Genomic DNA, 23,722 nt, shown 5'->3' on the forward strand with positions numbered 1-23,722 from the left:
AATATCTATAATAACATTTAGGAGACTGCTAATGAAGTTAAAGCAGCCAAGAGGGATAATTTACTGAAACCCTTAAATGTTTCTAGATCACATTGCTATATTTGAAGTGTGGTGTCGGCAGTATAAACAGAAGATTCAGATTTTCTGTTTGTTATTGTTTTCTACAAGCATCAGGACACAGGTGCCTTTCTTTAGGCTAACCCTTGGGACATAATATGTCACATCCTTGGTAATATTTCATGAAATCTGAGGCATCACATGACAACAAAAAGTTTAGTTTTTTAAAAATGTAATTGATTTAATGCCAGAATAATAAATAAATGACAAGTAATTAGGCATGTGGTATTCTCCACCAAACAAATGGTTAAATGAATAAAATATGTCAAATGTATATACAAGGCAGGAGTCAGTTTTTGATGGCTAGTCAGATGTTTTTAGGTGGGTGGAGTTCTGTTGGGACTATTCTCTTCCATGATCTCTGTATTTACAACACCTGGCCACAGCCCTTCCTGTATTGTTTGTTTAAAGACTGAGTCTGTGGGCTCAGCACAGTGAAATGTGTCCTAACTGACACTCCCACTATAGGAGGCATCCTCCTTAAGGATGCAGGTGCTATGCTGCCTTCGACAGCCGTAGGAAATTGTAAACGCATGAGCTAGCTGAACGCGAATCATCACCTTGACGTAGCGGGATGATAATAAAGTAGAGCGGATGTAAGCCACGACTAAACCACAGGCAGACCTCATGTGTGTATGATATTATTTGAATTAAGTATAAATAGGCTAATCACGGCCGTAAATGTTTTTGCATTATATGTAACTGTGTATATTGGAATACTCATATGGAGCCAAATATAATATCAAACAAATACTCAGTCCTGCCACTTATTCATTAAAAACCGCCCTCTCCGGTTGAATTTTGTAAACTAGTCCGCGTTCCTGTAAGTTCAGACTGACTGTACAACGTCCGAGACTTAGAAATTCAGCGTTTCCAAGGGACCCTGAAGGTAGCACACAGCGACACAGTGAATGAGGACAGCAGCCAGGATCTACATGGAAGAGTCATGCTTTCTCTCACGTTGTAGTTTTTTGGGGTCATGGCTAAGCAATACGACATTTTGCTCAGGCTGCTCATGCTCGGAGACTCTGGAGTTGGAAAGACTTGCATGTTGCGCAGGTTCACGGAAAGTGAATTTGATCCTTCACATATTTCCACCATCGGTAAGCCATCCAACAAGTTTTCAGTGACGCTTGTTTCACAACTCATCCATATGGGCTGAACTGGATAAACATGAGTGGATACATTTTACAGGCTGCCACATTTCTTTTTTTTTCCTTAAAAAAAAAAAAAAAAAAAAGAATTTTCAGAAAAGTTCGCTGTTTTTTCCCCCTTTGTTCAAAATGTATAAGAAGGCCTGCTTATCCAGTAGGATTAGTACAAACTGCCTCAGGGCATAACAGCCCTGAAACTTACTGAAAAACAATTCAGCACTAAGAAAGCTAGACTGCTCATGGCTGTTCTAAAATAACTACGTTTTCTAATAGAACTATGACCCTAAGAGAGATACTTAAGGATGTTTGAGAAAGCAGCTTTGTGGATTGTGTCATAAACACAATGAAAAGGAAAGTCCACAGGAAAAACATCATTATCTCTGCCCTCAGGGTGTTTGATATTTTCTGCCTGTATTTTTATTCACTGAATGTAACTTGTGGACTGTTGAGCGCATTAGTGCTTCATATCACAGCTGCCTCTTTTCCTGACTGTGTGATAGACTAATGAGTTAGATGGAGGTAGTGAGGCTGTATGACTCAGAAAAGTAAATTATGTCCATATAAACAAAGAAAATAGTCAGCAAACACTTCCATGGTAGGATATATTCTGTACTTTGTTGTGACTGTAACAGAAACTGCTGGATGGAAGAGTGGAGCTTGCTTCAGCTCAGCTTTGTGTGAGATTAAACCCAGTTATTTGAGAGAGTGCATGGTGCATAAAATCTCCTCGCCTTTTAGATCCCAGATATTGTGATGATTAGTAAACTTTAATCAGCCTCAGTCGTCCTTTCCCATTTCCCACAAGTACTGTGTCTTTCTGATAGCTGTGGGAGCAAGAAGAGCAGTTGCTTGCAGGTTGAGCAGTCGGATCTGTTGACTGAGCGGCTCTGCATATATTACATGGCACATTTTATTAGTGACAAGGTGTTCAAAAAGGCTTTGTGTCTCATAACAAACACTGCAAGTAATCTACACTGTATTAGAAAGGCTTAGAGTGTCAACTGAAATACAATAAGTGCATGATTTTACTAGCATGTACAGTAGGTGTCCAAAAAAAGTTGAATTGAATAGTGTGTATTTAACATCTGTGGGGTTATTGTGAAGGTCACTGATGTCATTTGGTTCATCAGCGCTCCTGGCTTGTTGTAAGGACAGTCATTAGAGTTGTGGGTTGTGTTGTGGAGCTGTATTTCCTGGGAAGGGAATTTTAAGTCCCTTCCTCATTAAACTGCCTTGACTTGAGCAGTTGGCTCCTCCTGTGTTTAGCCATGCAGCTGTTAAATGGTTGTCCAGTTTCCCCACTCACTGTGTTGGCCTGTGTACACTGGATTGCTGTTCTGGGTGTAAGGACTCTGGTTTTTGTCTTAGTGTATTGATGGGTTTAAAAAACACAGGTGCTTGGATGTGGTGCTCCTGAGTTTCTCAGATACTCAGATGGGATGACAGTGTTGTTTCCATTATTCTTCTTTTCTTCACCACCTGCAGTGTTCTTCTTATATTCTGTGGCTGTTTTCATAAAGGTCTAGTTAGGGTTTCCACATTATCGACTTGGGGTTGCAGGGTTCTCATAACTCTTAGTGGGTGTGTGAGTCAAGCAGTAGGTTTTGGTGTGTGTGGATTTCCTATATACTCTAATGTGAAGGCTCCTGTCTTCTTCAGTGTATGGCACAGTGCAAGAAACTGTGCTGTACAACAAGCCAAGAGCACTAATAAACCAAATGACCAGTGGCCTTGATAATGACCCCACAGAGGTTAAATATCTGGGTCTCCCCGCCAGTGGGTCAGAACTGAAGAAGCCTCTTGGATGAGCAGTGAAATGTCTTCAGGCATCTACAACCAAGTCCAGTTGCCCTCGATTCAACTTTTCTTAGACAACCATGACCTTGGATGACTGCGAATCTTCACAGACATCATACAGCAGGTGCTTTTTCTGATTCACTAGAAGCCCTGCAGTCAAATCAAGCCCATCTGATTTGAATGTAACATCTCACAACAACAACAACAAAAAAATCTGCTTGTCAGTGTGGAGTCATCCACTATTTTAGTGTCAGCTGAATCCAAATCCAGAAGTGTCACCTGACCAGCAGAGTGTTGATACTTGACAGCGAAAGTTGTAACAGCACATTGTTTAAGATAAAATGTATTGATCCCACACAGGGAATATGAAGCGCCACTGCAGCAAAAGGAAGTAAAGGAACCAATGTACACTGTACTATATTATAGCATGACATAGCAGAGCCTAAATTAATCTGCAACTATTTTGATAGGGGGTCTGTCATGACTCCCTGGGACACTTGAATAGAACAGTCAGTGAACACCAGTGTTTTTCTACTATAACAAGTTAAAATATACAACATGTAGCATGAAGAATGGATAAATTGTATTTTGCCTTTGCTTTAATACGAACCAAACAAGTGGCTTTTAGTTACTGTCACATTCCGTTAGTTCTCTTGTCCTTTCACCTAGCAGACAGCACACCACTGTAGTTCACATCAGTTGTACCCCTCCTCGTTTGGACACAGTGATTTAAAAGTTGACACTCTGCAGTGACTGAGGTACTATTCATTAGAGAAAAATAGTCTCTGAGCAACACTCATTAAGTGCTCTCTCTCACACACAGCAGCCCATTTAAAATGCTTTGAAGTGGGATTTTTCACCATGTTGCCACAGTTGCTCAAGTGACACCAGTTTGTTTTCTGTTTGTAGGAGTTGACTTTAAAATGAAAACACTAGAAATAGATGGAATCAAGGTGCGAGTACAGATATGGTAAGTTAAATGACTTTTTTGTTGCATTTACAGATTGAATGCTTACATGCATGTTGTGTGATCCTGTGTTGTTTATGTGTGTTTGTCTCCTGTTGCAGGGACACGGCCGGTCAGGAGCGTTATCAGACCATTACTAAACAGTACTACAGGCGGGCACAGGTGATCCCTCCGCCTATAAACAATCACTGGACTCAAGTTACCTTTATGAGCTACTGTAACATTCATTCACTTTAATCCTTTTCTGCGTCCAGGGTATCATCTTTGTCTACGACATCACAAATGAGCCGTCCTTTCAGCACATAGCGAAGTGGGCCAGCGATGTGGATGAAGTAAGGCAATAAGCCTTCTCATTTCACTCCCTTTGCACTTGTCGCCCCCTCACAGTGACCCAGTATTTGTATTACCGCTTGCTGCACACCCAGTGGCTTATTGTGAGTGACAAGATGATGAAGTCCCTTATCCCCATCCCGTCTGTCTTGTCTTTTTGTTGTTGTTGTCTTGCAGTGTGCCCCAGACAAGGTGCAGAGGATCTTGGTAGGAAACAAGTCTGATGAAGAACTCGGGAGGCAGGTGACAACGGAACAAGGAAGCAAGGTTTGATGGAGGCTTATTTTGTTATTTTATTTTATTACACCTGTCGATAACTACTACCAGGCGTTACTGTTTCTAATGTTCTCAGAGTTACTCCACATAGTGTTTGAATTGCAGCAAATGATGAGAGAAAACTGGCTTAAGCTGTGAAATCCCCTTTGTTGTATGTATTTCTAACCATGTCCAACTGAATCCTGCAGTTAGCAGAAACCTATGAGATGGACTTCTTTGAAACCAGTGCTTCTACTAACAGTAACATCAGCGAGGTAGGACACATAAACTGTTCAGATATTCTGGAGAACTTCCCAGCAACCTTTCTTTGGCATTTGTCTACATATTTTTTGTTTTTCTTCCTCATTCCCCACAGTCGTTCACTCGTGTGACAGAACTGGTGCTGCAGGCTCACAAGAGAGACGTGGACAAGTTGTTGGGATCCTTGGATGATTATCTAGAAAAGGCTGCTCTGGAGGAAGAGAAGGGGAGTCAAAATGCTGACGGCAGCGCTCAGAGGGGTTGCGCCTGTTAGCAAGAGGTGTCATGGCTGATACTTTAAGAGATCTGTTCCTCACTGTGACTCGACTCAACCCTCCTCTGCCTTCTTCACCTGTCGGATAAGAGGGTGTTGGTTTGGTTGGTTTCACTTTTTCTAAGTCACTGAAGTTACGTCTTGGTAAATGCAGTTAGCAGCAGCTACCAGCAGAGGGATAATTTTGTTGCATGATCCCTGAACCCTGTAGCCAGCGAGGAGTCTGCAGTACATTTCATGAAGGTAGCTGTGTCCATTTGCTCCAGCAAAACTGTAAATACACATGCTTGTTTCATTTTCCTTTGGTGAAATGCAGCTTAGCACAATCTGCTTCATCAATTTCTGTATTCCATCGCTTTTGCTTTCTTGTTGCTTGGCAGGCTGCATATTAACAAATTGGTTATATGTGATTTCATATCAAAGAAATCTGTTTATAAAGGTGAATACAGATGCTACAACAAGACAGACAGAGGATAGGGTTGAATTATTTACACCTGGAAACTCAAACCAAGCAGAGATGGATTCATTTACACAATCGACTTATTTCCTCAGGGAAGACATTGTTGTGCCATGTTCAATGACCTTTCTGAATGCAGTTTATTTGCTATCCGGAATGTATATATACACTTGTTTTATGAATGTGATGCAGTAAAGTATTGTTACTGCTGCTTAATATGTTTTCCATGTCTGCAGAGGTGCCACAGCCATTGTAATTTTAATATAATTTGTAAAACTCAAGAATGATGGAAAAAAGTAATGTATGGTGTTTTGGGGGTAAATAAATTGAAGTTTAATATTTAAATCTAATTAATTGGGTATCTGAGCCTTGCTGAGTCACTAAATTTGGACAGAGTGAAGTTAGGTCCATGGAGAGTTCAAACAGTAGATTCATTCATTTTTCATCACATGCTGTGAAAGATAGGTGATCACATGTTAAATTTTTGATGACTGCGAAAACTAATACGTGTCATAAAGATACCATAAAGCCAAATATATGCTGTAATATATGCTATTTTTCTGACGCAACTCTTATTTAGAGTACATATAGTACATATATGTTTGTGATAATTATTAAAGTAGAAAGAATTTCAGTTATCAAAAGCAGATTATGTTTGGGTTCAAAGACATGAATACTGATCCTATTCTGCACTTCTTACTGTAAAACATTCTAAAAAAGTGCTTTATGTACTTGTGTGGTTTTACAATCAGTTACATCAATCTATCTGAAACCTGTAAAGAGTATTGTGTGTCAGGTGTAGATCAGTTTTCTGCAGAGCTACTTGACACCCATGAAAGGCAGCTTTCTGCCCTCGGTGGGTCAGGTGACCAAGCGTTTGGATACTGCCATACGCTTAGATCCAGTCTGCCACCAGTGTGGAAGCACGGGAGTCGAGATGACGTTCATCGCCAAGACGTTCTACGACCTGAAGGCCACCACGCTGGAGGGAGACTCGGTGGACTTTAACGTGTTCAGGGGACGGGTGGTGCTCATAGAGAATGTGGCCTCACTCTGAGGCACCACCACCCGGGACTACAGCGAGCTCAACCAGCTGCAGAGCAAGTACCCCCATCGGCTGGTGGTCCTGGGTTTTCCCTGTAACCAGTTTGGATATCAGGTCAGTAGGACAGCATTATTGCACAACTATATACAGTTCAGGGTGACCATGAAATATCTGGTCTTGATATAGGTCAGAAATCTCATAAAATTACTTTGTATGATGATGATGTTTCATTATTCATGTTAAATCCTGCTGTATCAGTTCACCACTTAACACAAAACTGTACCCTGCTTAGAGCTTTCATTGGATATAAAACACAATTTTCTAAATCTAAAGCCTTGTCTAGGTGATTTGAATGTGCTGCCTACCTTTCCTGTTCCTGTTTGTGTGTATTTGGGCATATTTATTACACCTGAATTCAACCAGATGTTCAAAACCAATTCAAAACCATTATTTGAACAGGGCCTTGAGGGTCAGAGCACAACTCATATCCTGTCTAGGCTGGGTTTCTCTTCTAATGTTTGCAAAACAAGGAACAGCATGGTTGTGCTCTGCATTTAGATTTTAAGCATTTGCCTGATGCTCTTACAGAGATTGGTTTTGATTGCAACAGGATAACAGGACTTTGTCAGGCAAACTTTGCATCTTAAGCAGGTACAATGTTGATGTTATAAACAGCTGGACTAAATAACATTAATGCAAAACTCCTGTTTTGCAGGAGAACTGCTCCAATGGTGAGATCCTGAGTTCACTGCAGCATGTGCGTCCAGGCGGTGGCTTTCAGCCAAACTTCACCATCTTCGAGAAGTGCGATGTCAACGGGGCGAAAACACATCCAGTCTTTGCCTATCTGAAAGACAAGCTCCCCTACCCCGATGACGACCCCAACTCCCTCATGCAGGATCCCAAATTTCTGGTTTGGAGTCCTATCAACAGGACGGATGTGTCTTGGAACTTTGAGAAATTCCTCATCGGGCCAGAGGGAGAGCCCTTTAAAAGATACAGCAAAAAGTTCCCCACCATTGACATCGAGCCTGACATTCAAAGACTGTTAAGATTAACCAAGAGCTAAGAATAGCTTCCACCTCTTAATGACTTCTCATCCATTAAAGTCAAAGCTGATATGCTGTCGTCCACACTTTTAAGCCTTATTAAATGAGGGTGATATTCTGAAAAGCTGAGGGAATATTATCTGAGACCTTATAAGTGCTTAAGAGTAGTGGATGAATAAATTCAATATATTTTTCAAACTTTGTGGAAATTTCTTGTTATGGTAAGAGAACAGGGATTTTACTCTACAGTTCAGGTTTAAACAAGGAGCATAAAAACAAAACATAAAAGTATAAAAACAAAACAATAATCACTTGAAGAGCAAAGTCTTTCCTTCTGCATGAGCTTTGTTTCTTGTCGTATGCTGGCCTGGCCAGCAGATGGTGCTACGGATTTAATCATGTAAACAACTTCTGTCATGCCTCTGTGAATTAACATTCACCACACACGCTCACAAAATGTTTACACCCGAATTAAACATTAAAAACACATTTCTCTCTCACTGGTGTATCTTTTGTTTTTTAAATTGGACTACATACTGAGAAGCACCTGCTACAATAATGTGCACCTCTGTGGCAGATTGACAAAAACATATATTGTCATGTCTGAGACAGCCCTGTGTGAGCATAGTAATGAGGTTTGAAATACAGTAGTAAGGATGTGCAGTTATAATGCATGTTGTCACTGGACACTAAAATGCTCTCTAAGGTAACTCACAGGTAATTCCTCTGAATTATGCATCCTCCAGCCTGCTGATTCATTCTTTAGTTGTTGAGATCCGCTTTCTCCACTAATTCATTAGATCCACATTTGTTAGTAAGATCTGCTGATACCACTAGCCTGTACAGATATGGGAACCACAGTGACACTTGAGGACAAGTTCTAAATCATGCATTTAGGAAAGCATCGACCTTGCTACTGTGTAATGTGCTCTTATCCAGCTTTAGTTTTCTGTGCACAGCATGCATTGTTTGCAAGATCTGCAGATTAGCAGTGGATTTTCTGCACATCCGCTCCCATTCACATCAGCTGATGATGTCAGTGCCACAGGCTACACAGGCGCTGCCCTAATGTCTTTGGCAGGTTGCTCTGGGGACATTTGTGACAGCAGAGAAACTCACCTGACACAGGATGGGCTTTTATTCTACTTGTAGTGGTTGTGGTAGTTGTAGCCTGACTGGATTTCTTTGCTTATCAAATTTAAATATTTGTGATGTCATGATACACGAGGATGTTTGATTGATATGTTTCCTACAGGTCTACTGGTCAGTGCTCAACTGCCTGGTAGGTAATGGAGCCTATGTAGGGAGCAAATATTTTGTTGGAGGGATACCAGGGGCCTCTCCTCCACCCTCTGTGCACAACTCCCCCCCATACACATACATACAGCTTGCAGAAAAACACCACCAAAGATCGTTTATGTTTTAGATGAGGCACTCTATTGAATATTCGAAAATAATGTGGACTAATGTGGAGATTAAAATGACGAAACAAACAACTATCCCATCACGTCTGAATTTCCGTAAATGTTACAGAAACTCAGGATAATGTCTTGATTTCCATTTGTTTTGGTTCAGTAGGTATGACTGCAGCAATGTTGGTTAAACAATAAAAAATAACTAATGAATTATAACCTATTTTATCTATAGATGTTCTCTTCTCAGTAGGTCATGTGTTGTTGGCTTGAATAATTAAAGAAGTTCTGCACTGGAGTTTATGTGTATGTGATTAAATTTCCATATTTAAGCCAAATAAAGCAGAAATACCCAATAAACTTTGTTAAAATGTGACCTAACTAAAATATTGCAAAGCATAAAAGAGTATGTTTCTGGACCTACAGAGAAAAGGATGTAAGTAAAAGTTCGGAGAGAAAACTTGAGATTACATTCTAGCTAGCTTTTAACTTATTTTTTTAATTAGAGTGAGAGCTCTTCGGTTTTGCTCCTCTCCGTCTATCCACTACAGGTGAGCAATGTTGCCACGGTAACGTTTGCTTTCTCGCCTTCTCGCGAGACTCCGGGGCAGTGAGAGAGAGAGAGGGGAGGCTGCCTGAATGATCTCATCCCTCCAGCAGCTGCATAGCGCAGCGAGGTTTACCCGTAACTTTGTATCAAACTTCCAAGTTGCCTTTCGGAGGAAGACGCCGAGGCATTTTCGGTTTGAACCGAACCGAGCACGTTTCCCGCGAAGGTAAGCAAGGGCGGTGCGCAGTTTGTGTCTCGGAATTATAGGACCTTTGTTACGAGTTGTAACAGGAGGAAAACCCCGCTTCGTATTGTGTGACATCCAAAAAGCTTGAGGCAGACAGGAGAGAAGGTAAGTCGCGGGAGCGTGTTACTAGTCATGTGCGGGGTGTTGTTCGTGGTACAAGGTGCCTACACACAACATCTGTCGGCTGTCTTGAGGACAAAGCACATCTTTGTGCTGCGTGAAGGTGCAGTGTGGAGCCAGTGCGCAGTCAGTGCCAGTGTATTTTTTTAACTAATAGGGCTTGTGGGTAAGAAGCGTTTGTACCCGACTGTCAAAATATATGTAACCGCTGCGTCGCTGTATATGTCAAGGACACTGCTCCCAGAGACGATTCACAGGTGGCACCGTGCATAGCCTACTACATAGGATATGTGTATGTCTCCTTGTGTAATCCTGAAAAACTGTATTTTTCAGCACGGTGTACCCCCGAGTTGCCACACAAGGAGGGATTTCTGATACCAGGTGATTCCCTTCTGCCACATCTGCCTGATTTGAGCTCTGGTTTGTTTATAGAAAGGCTGGTTCAGCATCTGGTTGGACACATTAAGCAAAGCTGACTGCATGGTGACATGATGTACCATGATATATGTTGAATTCTGTGCATCGGGGTGTCTGGCAGTCATGATCCCTACTGAATGTTCATTAAGATGGGATTGTGATCAGATAATTCCTATTCAGATTCTCCTTTTATTTGTGCTTAATGTGCAGAATATAGACAACCACCCTCACTGTCCAACATGGGCATGGGGAGACTGTTTTGGAAAAGAGAGAGAATACAGATCATTACAGTGTTGGCAACAGGGGAGAATGGGAATTATCTGGGAATGCATGGCTACAAGGCAAAAAGAGATTTGTTTAGATAGTAACAACAAGTCTGTGGCTCAAACACACAAAGTATTGTATCCAGTATTTACAAACTATCAGCTGTAGCAAACCAATCACAGCTATGCAGTGAAATTAAAGATCACTGGGCTCTCCTTTAACTGAATCATAGTGCCTGCTCCAGTAGCACTGCTTGCCATGAGTCAGGCGAAAAGAAAAGGAAGCTTTGGAGTTTAGCTTTGGACAAGGATCAAGGATTTTTGGCATTCTTGATAGGCTTAGCCGACCTGCTGTGGGCATGACTGATCATACAGGTCCACTGCCATTTTTAATAGTGAGTCTGATCTCAGCTTTGTCCTGTTTGCTTGTTTTAAACGTAGCTATTACTCTCACTGGACTGCTTCTCGTTTTCTCTGATGGGATTTCTTATAGAGAATTAATCTAAAGCAGAGGCAGCAGTTCGCTATCTCTATTGGGGAAAGTATGTGCTCTCTGTTTTAATCTGTCACAACAGGCCAACATGTTTGCGATTTATGCTGTTTACAGAAATACCATCCAAGGTTGAGATAAGACAGACCTGCGTGGGCCTGAAAACAGCTCATTTAGGGCGACTAGTTTGCAGCCATAGCAGCGTGAGACCCATATGAGAAGCAGCGGGGGTGACAAGATCAGTCCAAAGATTTTTTGGTGTTTTCGCACTTCTTATCAAAATGCATCCACAGGCTGTTTCTTGGGAAAGAAAGCCGTCGCTTCTCACATTTCTTATCAGCATAAATAGTCCTCCCCCTGTTGTGTCCCTGAAGGACAGTGATTCTATTTTCACTTTTTGCATCATGCTTCTCACACAACAATAACAATTGTTGGTGTGCCTCATTTGTAGTAGTGTCTTTCTAACGTGCCCACACATTCACAGAGGGATGCTTCCTGTTGCTAAGTTGAGCTTATGTTTCTATTGTCTCTTGTGGATTGGCTCGATGGGAATAGCTTGAGCAAAGATAAAAGACAACAACAAGAGGAGCATTGTACTGCTTTATGATTTGCCACTCTGGAATGTGTGGGCTGCAATTATGCCAAGTGGCCATCATGAAATACTTAAATTAACTGTTTATGTTATGTAATGAATAATGAAATTAATGTTATGATTAATTCTCAAGTTCAAAGTGCATCAGTCTTTATAAATTTAATTACTTCAATTCCTAAAAAAGTTTCATCCAATGTCTCTTTACAATGATGTGATTGTTCTTCCCTGAAAAACTTTTAAGGTTACATAATTTACCCAACTTCTTGACTTAACTTTTTGGGAATGTGCAGCACCACCTGACTGGCTGCTCTGATGTCCGTAACCCCTGTCACCTCTCGCTGCCTGGTACTGATGACAGACCAGACGACAAACATTACAGACCTTGAGATACGGCCCTGCAACATCTGGCGTACCAACATGGCCAATGTCAGCTACAAGGCCTCACTTCTTCAGGCCTGTCTATTCTATGACAAAGACCAAAATGAGTCACATATTCCTGAGTATTGACACAGCCTTTAGTAACAGTGTGAGATAGATCACTTTTTTAGAAAAAAAAAGGAAGTTCATTTGGTTTCAATGGGTGTGATGTGCCTGACCGGTATTTGTCAGCCCATAGTCAGAAGTCAAATGACTTGATGATAATATGACCTCTGGCGTTTTTTTTTCCCAGCGTGAGCGTCTTTTTGCCGGTGACTGAGGGGTTGATGAGTTTGACTGTAATGAGGTGCGACTGTGGTTCGGTGTTTCCTGCTCGCTAAACTGTTGGAATGCGCCGTCTTTGTCTGGGTCGGACAGTCCACTGTATAGCAACAAATAGGGGGAAAGCAGAGAGCTCGGAAGCTACAATAGTGATGATGTAATCCCCTTTTCAGCGCACTGTCACAGAGCAAATGCGAGCAGACAAAGGAAAATTCCCCCTCCTTTTCACCCCACCTGCCAGAGAAGTTTGGGGAATTTTGACCTTGCAAAAATGCACGGCAACACGGACTCTGTAATTATCTGTGATTCTGTACTGTCGGACTCACTGACACCGAGGAGTTCATCATCAGGGCAGGTGCAGAATGTTGATATTGGCTCGGATCTGTACCTGACTGACAGCTGCGTCTCAATTTGGTGGTCTGTTGCCTATATGTCCGTGAACTAAAGCAACCTCTCTGTGAATGGTTTCTGTCATCCTGCTTCTAACTCTCAACCCTAAACCAAAACCCACAGTCATGCAGAGATCAGACACTGTGTAATTCCCCTTTTCTGCTCCCATCAAACCTCGTATGTGCTGAAAATAGTGCGACATGGGACAGAAATTGGATGATGGAGAAGGGAAAAAACAGTTTGACAAACAACCACTTAAAAAGAACAAAACGTGAGAAGGAGAAAAAAAAACTTTCCGTAATGAAATCTGGAATTCTGATGATGATGTGTTGCCGCAGGCTATCTCCGCTGCCACACACTGATGACGTGCTTGGTGTTGTCTTGACATGTCTGCCAGTTGCTACACTGTCTCTCTGTTTGGCCTGTGCACTCTCTCTGGAATGGATTACAGAACTCTGCTCAGAGGAGAATCAAAACATCAAGCAGAGCTGCGAGGCCTGTGCCCCATGCAGAGCCTGTGTGGGCAGCGGTGGAAAGCCATTCCACATACACAAAACCAACAGAGGTTTTGCTGTTGTCCCTCCTGTGGACAGAAATCTGAGAAGCAGGAATGCGTTGAGGGCTTGGTCATGGCTGAGCTCGAAACAGATCTCAGTGCGTAGTAGACAGGTCTGTTCAGCTTGTCCTCATTCCTGTTCATGCTTCTAACTGTTTTTGTTACTTTCAGGAGCCGCTTTTACCATGTGATGTGTAGTAAAACAGGAATGCTGGCACAACAAATACACAGCGTGAGGTTTTCTCCTGAATGCAAACTTTCAGGAACACTGTTTGAGCAAAAACAGCCTTAATAGTGAAAGCATTGTTGCCGGAGTTTGTGTTGTGCTTTGTTTCCTGTACTGAAACTCAGAAAATCCAACCTCATATTGCTCCTAAATTCCACATCCTTTTCTTTGGAAACAGGGAATCCATTTCCACCCTGTGAGTTCCTGCTTTGCTGTTGGTGAAGCTGAGAGAGAAGAATGAGGCCACTGTGAGTCAAAGGCTTTAGCTCGATTCAAATGACTTTTTAAGCAAATAAAAGGGAATGAGTGGAATCAGGTGGAATGAGTGAAGTGTGCAGGAAAGTGCTGTTCGTATTTCATGTAGCACATCCATCAAGTTCAGTATTATTTCCCTTAGCCATATTAAAAAAACAATATTATTCTTAATGTTTAGGTTATACAGTATGAATATGCTGTCTGATGAATTAGGCCATAGTCTTTTTCCGTGTTGCTCCAGGTGCAAAGGGCAGATAGGGCTAGCTAATAACAAACATGGCTGCTTTCCCAGCCTTTCCTCTCTCACTGCCTGTTTCCTGTGTATTTCATTGATGTATTCCTGGATACCCTGCATACAGCTTTGCTGCATAAGAAACACAGATGAAACTGAAAGCTGAGTTATAAATATGCAGTTGGGCATGCTGTTTGTATAATACATGAGAGACAACTTTCTGACCACAGTCTAATGCCTCTTTCTGTGTTAAATTGATGCAAGAGAGGGAGTGTGTTATGATGTTTCTGCATTTTGTCTCTGCAGAACTAATGCCTAGTTCAGCATAGTTATCATTACCCTTCGTGCCAGGGAGAGTGCAAGTTGGTGGTGTTGTGTTTACATGGCACTCATACTTGGTCTTGAATGCTGATTAGGAGGTAGTCGCCGGTGGCTGTGTTTGCTGCTGTACGCCGTGGTTGGCTGTAATGACCTTAATGTTCACCATTTGCCTCATTTGTAACAGAAAATTCAACCCCAGAAACCAAAATCAGGTGTTAAAATACCCCACACAAGTTAGGAGAACACTCTGGACAATGTAGATGAGGGGCTCATCCAGTCTAAACTTGCATGTTTTCCTCCTGTGACTTGTGGGAATGCAAAGTCCTGATTATTACCAGCCAAGGGGGGGGGATAAGTGGGGTGGGGGGGTGGCGTGTTAATTGCATTTTGCTTCACTCTGCGTCCATGAACCAAGACTAAAACAGAGGAATTACTGGGACAGCTGCCTGATTAATAAAGCACATGTTTATTTGCTTGCACTTCGCTCATGTGTATTTCAAAATTATTGGGGTTTTTCTGTGTTTATTGGAAACAGAACTATTGAAAACACTGCACCCCGGGTTGCTGCTTAAAATGAGACGTGGTTTGCATGGAGCTGGCTCGAGGAGCACGATAAACCACAGTTGCAGAGCTGGCTGGAGTGTGCCAGTGAGTGCAGTGCAGTGGCAGGACAGCAGCAGCAGCAGCACACTGTGCAGGTTTGCACTATGATTTCTCTGGCACAGACTGTGATTTAGCAGGGCATCACTGTTATGCAACACTAGCTGACTTATCAGAGTCCAAATGACTCTGTATGAATTGATTAACTCTGCAGCCTGACTGTTTATAATTGGACTAGAAGTGCACTGGGCTATGCACTGGACACGTGCCAAAATCAATGACTGGAAATGGTTTACGTGTATAACTTTGCTACGCTGTTGTTGTGGATTTTTGTGTCCTCATCAAGCCTTTCCATATGCAGAACAGAACATTTGGAAACTACTTTCCATTTCTAACAAATAAGGCTGATTACTGAGGCACACCTGAGCTTTCCACTGAGTCCTCAGTTTGGGGAATTGGGCTGCCCTCCAAGCTGTGGGGGACAGTCAGGCTTCTCTAGAGACATGGCAGAGAATCCCCCTGAGGTTTTCTGGCAGTATAACAAGCCCTTCTGTTGTTGCCCCCTCCCTCTTAACAATGGTCCTCATGTCAGCTCATACTGAAGCTTCTCCCCTGTCCTCTGCACTGCAGCCCATTGTGCTCCCTTGTTAAAATGCTTACCTGGCAAGAACCCGTCCTTATTTTTATGCCTCCATCCTTTCAAACTCAAAGGGGTTAATTCCAGAATTGTAGAGTACATCTTGTGCACTGGGCACACAATTAATATCTGGTGGAAGCAGAGCAGCTATTTGGCCAATGTGAAGGGATATTAATCAAGCTTTCACCTTGACTATGGCCTTCCAGGACGGTCTGCTGGTGTTTTCCTTTTGACTGCTGCTCTCTCAGCACAGGATCCTGTTGTTTCCTAGCAGCACTCTCTGTCACTGATATTAGTCTGTGGGGAATCCTTGTACATTTGAAATGCATCCCACTAAAGCTGCCCCAATTCATCTGTGTAATCAAATCAATTTATGCGCTCTACTCTGATTGCTGCAGAGGTGTATTTGTTTCCAAAGCAGCTGCTGATCGATTGAAACTCCAAAGGATGTGTAGAGCATCTTATGATAGATTTTCTCACATTCTCTCGGGGCCTTTTAGAGCCTGTGGTCAGTGTTGCTGCTGCTGCTGCTGCAGTGGAGCTCATGTTTCGCATGTTTGCTCAGCAGGGTCCTGACCCTTCCCAAAAAGCCTAATCAAGTCCCTACAACTGCTCGTCCTTTGTAACACCACCTTGCCACAACTTGTCCAAACAGCCATGTCAAAATGCAGAGCAAATCCTACATGTCATTCTTAAAGTATTCCATTCTTAAAATGCAATTTCAACAACACAGTGAACTCCTATTGTAGGTTTCAAGTTCCTTGAGAGCGATCTGCGTCTTTGTTGTTGATTTGTTGTTTTCATTCTTCTTTTCCTATCAGGCTGTTATCTGATTTGAGAATTCAGTTAATGTGTCTGTGTTTTAGCAACAGATACAGTGTTGTTGCATGGACACACAGGCTGCAGTTCTCTTCCTGAGCACTTGATTCTTTCTGAGTTTGCAATTAATAAAAATGTTCTTTACTTTATTGTGGTAAAGGCAGTCTAATCAGGATTCCTTCCTCCTCTGTGTCCTCTGTGATTTGGCTTGTTTGCTACCTGTGTAATCAGGCAGAGGATGTGAGAGGACGGGGCAGTGGATGACTTCCAAACATTGCAGGCATCTGTCATATTGACACCTCTGCTGTGAGAATCTGTCAGGCTGCTGTCTACTGACCTTGCCTCTCACACACAGTTGTACATGAAGAGCTAATTGCTCCCACCCTAACCCTGTCCTCATCCCAAACCCACACTTGCACACTAGACACTCATACCCATGCTCATAAATACAACACTCATTCACTTTTTTTCCATTTGAAGATAGAAAACTAGACTTGCATGTAAGTATGTCTGGGTCCTACCATGCCAGCACACAGGACCTGGAGGTTCACCAACCTAAGACATTTGGAAAGCTAATAAGAGCAGAAATACAAGATTAACCCCTTTAGATTATTGGTGCTTCTTCTACCTGACATGACCAATGTGGTTTCATCCAATCAAGTGACCAACATTACTTCCTCTGAGAAGTAAGCTCTCAGTAGCAGGGCTAAGATTTTAACATCTATTAGTTTGTTTCCAGTAGGAACTACTGGGCCACATGACTGGTATTCCAATTTATATGTGTCGTGCACGCTAGCTGTCTCTAAGCATGATGATTTTCAGGAATATTATTGACTGCCTCCATTTTATTTCCACTGCTAGTAGCCATGAGCCACAGGACTAAATGGCTGTGCTGGCTTGGCCCCAGCTAAGGCTGGCACTAGGCAATTGACCAATACTCACTGATGGGGGGAGCACACGTGCACACAGCACGATGCCCTGGCAGGCAGTGTGGATGTCCCCCAGCCTTGAGCAGCCAGCGGTGCACACTAAACATCTCATCTCCTGCACCAGCCATGACACAATCAACATACCATGATCTAATTGTCATTCTGATTGACATCGGGTGACCCACTCTGTTTATCCCTTTGAAAAATTTCCTATAACTCTTGCTGCCTGCCGGCGGTGATGTGACATCGATCTAGTGGAGTAGTCAAAATGAATCTGTGCATGCTACATACAGAATACGTGTGAGCAGCGCTCTGGGCTTACTCTGATTTGTTTTCGCTCGTGAGTGCCTGTGATCCCAGAATGAAGTAATAGCAGGCTTGGAAGTGTTTGGTGGGCCCCCTGGCTGAGCCCCATCCTCGTCTTCTGGCACGTGGTGAGGCTGAATTATAGACAGCAAACACACAAACTATTCACTCAGCCCTCCTCCTCGCATCAACACTGTTAATTATACCACTGCTACTCTCGCATCTTCTTCTATTTTAATCCTCAACTGATGGAAACTGCTTCATCCCAGCACACACTTGAACACATGCAGAGGCGTGTGCCAGCCCCATGCTGAGCTGGGACTATTTGTTTTGTAACAAATAAGTTCACTGCTTTTCAGATATTAAGAGGGGGGTATTTACTTTTCTAGTGAGAACAGAGGAAATGAAGTGGCCCTATAAACACCTCTCGCCCCGGCCCACACTGCCCTGTTTAACAAGGCACACTGCTGGGAAACGCTCTCATTGCAGCGGTGGCCTGGTTGCTCAGGTTAGCGAGGCGAAAGTTTGTCAAACACAAATAATTCCTGCATTTGTACTACTGTAAAACAAGTGGAAATATTTAAATATAACAGCAATAAACCTACAGTAATAAATTCAAATGCGTGACTGCCAAGGAGGCTCTTACAGGAGCTGCCAGTAGAAACAGTAGGTGAGAGAGCCTTTCCAAGTGCGAAGGGTTAGTTTTAGAAATCGAAAGCTTTCTTTCTCCATATGTCACAGGAGGACATTCCCATATAAATCACAGATCTTTTTCACCTGGAGGAAACGGTGCAGTAGGTTGGGAAAAAGTGCTCTGCTTGGCTGTGTGCCCGTGTGGAAATGGTTGTCATTGCATTTTCTATGTGGAGCAAGATTGATGTGAGACTGTCATATTAAATTTCCCAAGATGTTTTTTGGGGCTTCAGTTTTAGTTATGCCATCTGATATCAAAGTATGTTTGCCTGTTTTAATGAACCTCAGCAGGCTGACTTTCCTGATGTGTTGACACTCTGCGCGGTGAAGGATACTGATTATTCAGTGTTCAGCAACAAAGTAGCCAAGCCTGCAACAACCCCACATCAGATAAATTTATTAACAGAGATGGATGTGGATAAAAGCTGCCCTTTCCCCATATTATGTGTGTCTGGGCTGCAGTTGTTCAGGACATTTTTTCATATTGTTTTAATGAAGCAATTAATCAGTTAAAATATGGACCTCCACAGGTTGTGGATAGTTAAACACAGTAGCAAAAGCCAGAGTGTCAGTGATAACAATGTTAGTGTACTTATCAAGCACCTGCAGGTAAGAGTGTTTGTTGAAGTGGCAGTTGAGAGGGTGAACTTTGGGCTTCAGCTTTTGGCAACATGCTACTACTTGTGCCAGGTTTCCTGCAATTATCTTTTATGGTGCTCCAGTGCCACTTATACACACAAACCCCATGTTCATTGCTGACCAGTGATCTTGCTAATAATCAACCAGTGACCCATTCATACGATTGCTGTAACGGGGATCCCTGATTATTCAAGATCATACACACCACTATTACTGGCACTACAATACACTACTACCAGACTACTTTACTACTTAAGAAGAGGTGTACCAGAACATGTATTTGCTCAGGCAAAGTTTACAATAAAGATTTCAAGAATCTCTTTTTTGTCACCTTATAAAAAAGATTGAGAAGAGCAGAGATTGTGGTTGAGGTGACTACAAATCACAGCCAGTATCTACTGTTAGTTAACAAGATCATGATCCTTCACTGGCTTCCCACTTGTAAATACTCCCAGGTGTGTACAGTTTGACACATGAATTAAGCTGGAAGCACGACCGCTGGAGTTAAACCCAAGTCTCTGCAGTGGTGGTGATGGAAAGTTTGTGTTTTTTACAAATTTCAGTCACACATGCCCACCATGTTGTTCTGCATGCAGTGTGTACTTTTTGTTGTTTGTTTATATCAAGAAGAGAGGTTGCAGGGACAATCCTGTATTTTGTTGTGGACCCAGATTGGACTCTGCACAGAGTATTGCATTCCAAGTGTGATTTCCAAGAAAAGGTATTCTTAGCTTGCGACAGGTATTGCAAAAATAACATCTCCACATTCTGGCAGGGGACGGAAGACTGCTGTCTTTGATGTTTGCAGAAACAAAAAGCAATTAGGTTTGTCTTATTCAAAAATAGCTATCATCCCCTGAGTTCCCAGAGTCTATTCTTATGAGCCAAATCAACAGATGTGCTGTTTTCCAGAAATTTCTGTCGAATTTGGCATTTCAGCGTTTTCGCTCTATCACGTTATGTGTGTGTGTTGGAGCCTTTGTCTCGTCTGCGTGTACCTGTCCATGTGCATCAGGAGCTTCCTCTCTGTCTAATGGAGTCCGAGGGGCTGGAAGCGGACAGAGAGGGCAGAGAGAGGGAAAGTGCAGCCTACAGCAGACTTCCACTTTTAAACCTCAGCTCCAGACTGCTGCAGTTCAGTAGCCAGCCAGCCACCTCATTAGAATTTTTTACATTCCTCTTCAGGCAGCAGCACACTGCTTCCTCTCCATTGCTCTTTATACCGCACGACTTCTAAAAGCTGACCAGCTTAAATCTGAGCCCTCTCAATAAAGACAAGTCATCTATAACCCCACTGTCTAATATGAGGCTTTAAACCAACTCAGGCTTGGCCTCTGTAGATTAATGTATATATGGTCCATAAAGTTGTGGAATCACTGTGTAGAATGTTGGTGAAGGTTTTACAAACTTTAAATCAATCGAATACAAGCCTCTTAAAGACTGTGGACTTTTTCATCCCTCTGTTTTGATGGGGCAGCTGTTAGATTAAAGTATAAGAAGTAGTAATTCTTTGCTCTGGACAAGCAGACCACCTAAGCTGTTAGCAGTGCAATTAGCTTTTTTTAAAGAGGTAAATGGCCCTCTGAGAGCTGGACAAAGGCTTTCATTGTCAAACTCAAGGCCCACCCAGATAATGACATTGGAAATAGGAATGGGTTTACCATTGCTAACTATAAACTATGTCAAGTGTTTCAAGTGTCTATTTATCCTGCTGTCTCTCCCACGTAAAACGCGAAACCCCAGTCGAGTACTTTCTGGATAAGAAGAGGGGGAAGGATCGAGGACACCCTGCTGGAGATAACGGCAATGAATATATTCTGGCGCTCCTCCAGAACTGTCTTCTTGTGTAAGGCTGTGACTGAAATTCACTTTGCCAGTGGTTAGCTATGCCCATTACTCACTGAACTGTGCTGCAGTGATAGCGAGAGGCCCAGAGTTGGGGCCGAGCAGCAGCACATCACAGAGCAATGGCGATGATGAATGTCGATAAACTGCCACCGCTTTTTGAAGCACTCCAACTACACGTGGTGTTTGCGTTGCATGTGTGGTCAGTTGAACAATAGCCGGCTCAGCTCTAATTTTATTGCGGCGTGCCACTCCATCCGGAGCTGATGTCATAGATCAAAGCTCTCAGTATAAGTTGATTGGAAAGATTAAATACAAGCCTGTAGTTGTAAAGTCACTAAGACTAAGGCACCATAAAAAGTGTTTTATAACAGACAGATCACTTGGACAGTCAGTGTTGAACTTCTCTCTAAGAATCTGCCTGAACATGCCCTGCTTGTCTTCCCCTCGTCACACAGACGTTCATCACTTCCTCCACTGAAAATTGGTGGAATTCCAGGATCTAGACTCGCGGTTGGATGGTGCTTGTATCATTTGTCTGCCAGCAGGCCTGTCTGTTTTTCTCTGAGGGTGTCAGGTTCTCAGGTTTGCTCAATCAGACGGGCAGGTTTGTGCCTGGTTCTCAGCCAGATGCACGTATCCTGGCGGAGGAGGAAGACAGAAAAAGGCTAAAAAACAGTGGGGCAGGTGGAAAGACAGGGAGTGGCGGAGATGCTTTATTACTTGCAGTCCATCTGTTGTGCTTATGGGCTTACAGACAGCCATGTTTTGGGCTACACAAGGTCTCTACACATCAGTGGATGTGCAGAGACCTCAGTTTACCCCTCACTCCCTCCTTGACAGGAAATGATGTTGTGTAGGAGTCTGTGGATTTAGCACTATTGCAGATTTTCAGATTTTTTTTTTCCTCTGAAGCTGTAATTCTCCGTTTGACCTGCACACAACCTTCTGGGCAAGCTTTCTTATTGTGGAAGATTTTGAGGTTTAACTGCAGTCTGGCTCCAGTCTTTAGTTATTTATACAAAACTTCCCCAGAAAGAAATGTTTTTCCCATGTCACTTCTCCAAATCTCAGTCATCTGCCACTTAATATGTGTTGCAGCAGTGAGTCAGTGGATTACAGAACAGCTAAATGATCCTGATATGATTCTCACACCGACACTCGACACAGATAATTTTCCACTTTTTGTCGAAAGCCTTCTTTTCTACTTTTCTGTCCAGTTGAACCATTCTTCATGCTTTCCTCTGTTCTCTCCTAGTTCTTTGTTCTTTGTTTGTTTCCAAATTCTAGTTCAGTGTTTGCTTCCTCTCCATCTCTTCAGCTCCGCTTGCATTTAGTTTCAACTGGTTTTCCTGGCAGGCCTCGTATACACAGCCATCGTGAAGTCCCCTTGCCAGGCAATTTTCAAAGACTTCACCGTGTTGGAATGGGGCCCCAGTCTTGCCCAAGCCAGCACAGAGGGACCTTTGTGCCTGCTGCCCAGCAGCCCAGTCAGCCCTTAGAGCAGGGGAAGATTAGGAGACAGGGAGAGCCAATGGGCTAAATGGTAGGGTGCCTGTTTGAAAGCCAATGGTGTCAGCCAAACAGCCCCTTAGTCCCTTTCAAGCACGCAGTAATTACAAGCTTGTAGGGCAATCCTTCAGCTCCTTTGTCTCAGCTTTGGAAACACTTGCCCAGTCTACTGGGAAACTTCATTCCCTCTCTGTTTGGAGACCCGGGACGAAGAGTCTTTCAACTCCAGCATGCCGTCCTTTCTTCCTGGGGCACCAGCTTGCCAAGCCAGCTCAGCAAATTGGGATTCCCCTGCAGGAGACCCTAAACTTTAAGAATGTCTAGAACCCCAAGCTGTGTCTTAAAATGATGACTCAGATCTTGTTCTCTAGGTTTGCTTGAGTTGCTCTGATTTTTGTGAGTCAGGTTTGAAAGAGTCAGACCCTGAGGTTCATGTGTGTGTGATTCATCATACTATTCATCTGTCCTGCTGACTGGCTGTTGTCTGTCTTCCACCTTTAACTCCATGTAGTATGTATATGTTTTGTCACAAGATCCTGGAGGGCCTGCTGTCTGAGTTTTCACAGGGACATACTTACTCTATCAGTCCTCTGTGTCTAGACTCGTCCCTGCAACTGGAAGAACAAATTGTAGTTCTTCAGAGGTGTGCCGTGATGTCACCAGCCCTTCGTCTGTACTGCCTCTTTGCTCATCTCTCAACAGGCCTTGTGGACCAGCTGGGAGGTCAGACCCCCAATTACAGGAAGTTAGCCTCATTTAGTCGCCATACTCAAGCTGTTTGGACATGTCCCACCGACCTGTGAAAAAAAAACAGACAAACAAAAAAAAACACTCTTTAATTCTGCAGGGGATGGATAGAATATGTCTGGACGGGTGTAAAAAAAAAAGACTGTTACGCTGGTTTTATTTTGATTTTTTTCTGGGTTTTCTCCCCGTTTCTCCCTGAACTGCCTCGCTCATGCTTTCAACCTGTCTTTCTCGGTCACACAAGCGCACACAAGACACACTCTCTCAGTCTCAATGCCACACTCCTCCTTTTAATCTGACAAGACCCATGAAGCCAGTCGTCTGTCTGCATGTCCGTCAGCGCGGAGATTAGAGGCCTGTTTTCTGGGACATGTGTGTGTGTGTGTGTGTGTGTGTGTGTGTGTGTGTGTGTACGTGCGTGCGTGCATGCGTGTGTGTTGCCTCTATTCATCTGTCGGTCCCTGTGGACTCTCAGCAACATGAAGGGAATGAGGCCCAACACTCTGGGACTGGACTTGC

General features: G+C 43.0%; 3 protein-coding genes across 3 annotated transcripts in view; all 3 read left to right on the plus strand.

Moving 5' to 3' along the window:
- The first annotated feature begins 936 nt into the window (after positions 1–936).
- Positions 937–5,962, plus strand: LOC108892590 (ras-related protein Rab-15). Its single transcript, XM_018690242.2, has 7 exons — positions 937–1,220; positions 3,978–4,038; positions 4,137–4,197; positions 4,290–4,367; positions 4,543–4,632; positions 4,830–4,895; positions 4,997–5,962. The coding sequence occupies exons 1-7, from the start codon at positions 1,097–1,099 to the stop codon at positions 5,153–5,155; spliced, it is 639 nt and encodes a 212-aa protein (XP_018545758.1). The 5' UTR covers positions 937–1,096; the 3' UTR covers positions 5,156–5,962.
- Positions 5,963–6,071: 109 nt separating this feature from the next.
- Positions 6,072–8,186, plus strand: gpx2 (glutathione peroxidase 2). Its single transcript, XM_018689959.2, has 2 exons — positions 6,072–6,771; positions 7,373–8,186. The coding sequence occupies exons 1-2, from the start codon at positions 6,445–6,447 to the stop codon at positions 7,724–7,726; spliced, it is 681 nt and encodes a 226-aa protein (XP_018545475.1). The 5' UTR covers positions 6,072–6,444; the 3' UTR covers positions 7,727–8,186.
- A 1,519-nt stretch (positions 8,187–9,705) lies between these two features.
- LOC108892532 (signal-induced proliferation-associated 1-like protein 1) overlaps positions 9,706–23,722 on the plus strand; it is a 33,760-nt gene continuing 19,743 nt past the window's right edge. Inside the window, 1 exon segment of the mRNA XM_051078346.1 lies at positions 9,706–9,894. The gene's annotated coding sequence lies outside the window, so the exon portion shown is untranslated.

The sequence above is a fragment of the Lates calcarifer genome, linkage group LG19 (assembly GCF_001640805.2).
Source record: "Lates calcarifer isolate ASB-BC8 linkage group LG19, TLL_Latcal_v3, whole genome shotgun sequence".
Lineage (NCBI taxonomy): Eukaryota > Metazoa > Chordata > Actinopteri > Centropomidae > Lates > Lates calcarifer.

Coding starts and splice junctions, on each gene's coding strand:
- LOC108892590 (XM_018690242.2), top strand. CDS start 1,097: ATGGCTAAGCAATACGACATTTTGCTCAGGCTGCTCATGCTCGGAGAC. Junction 4,633..4,829: donor CAACGGAACAAGGAAGCAAG/GTTTGATGGAGG, acceptor TGAATCCTGCAG/TTAGCAGAAACCTATGAGAT. Junction 4,896..4,996: donor CTAACAGTAACATCAGCGAG/GTAGGACACATA, acceptor CATTCCCCACAG/TCGTTCACTCGTGTGACAGA.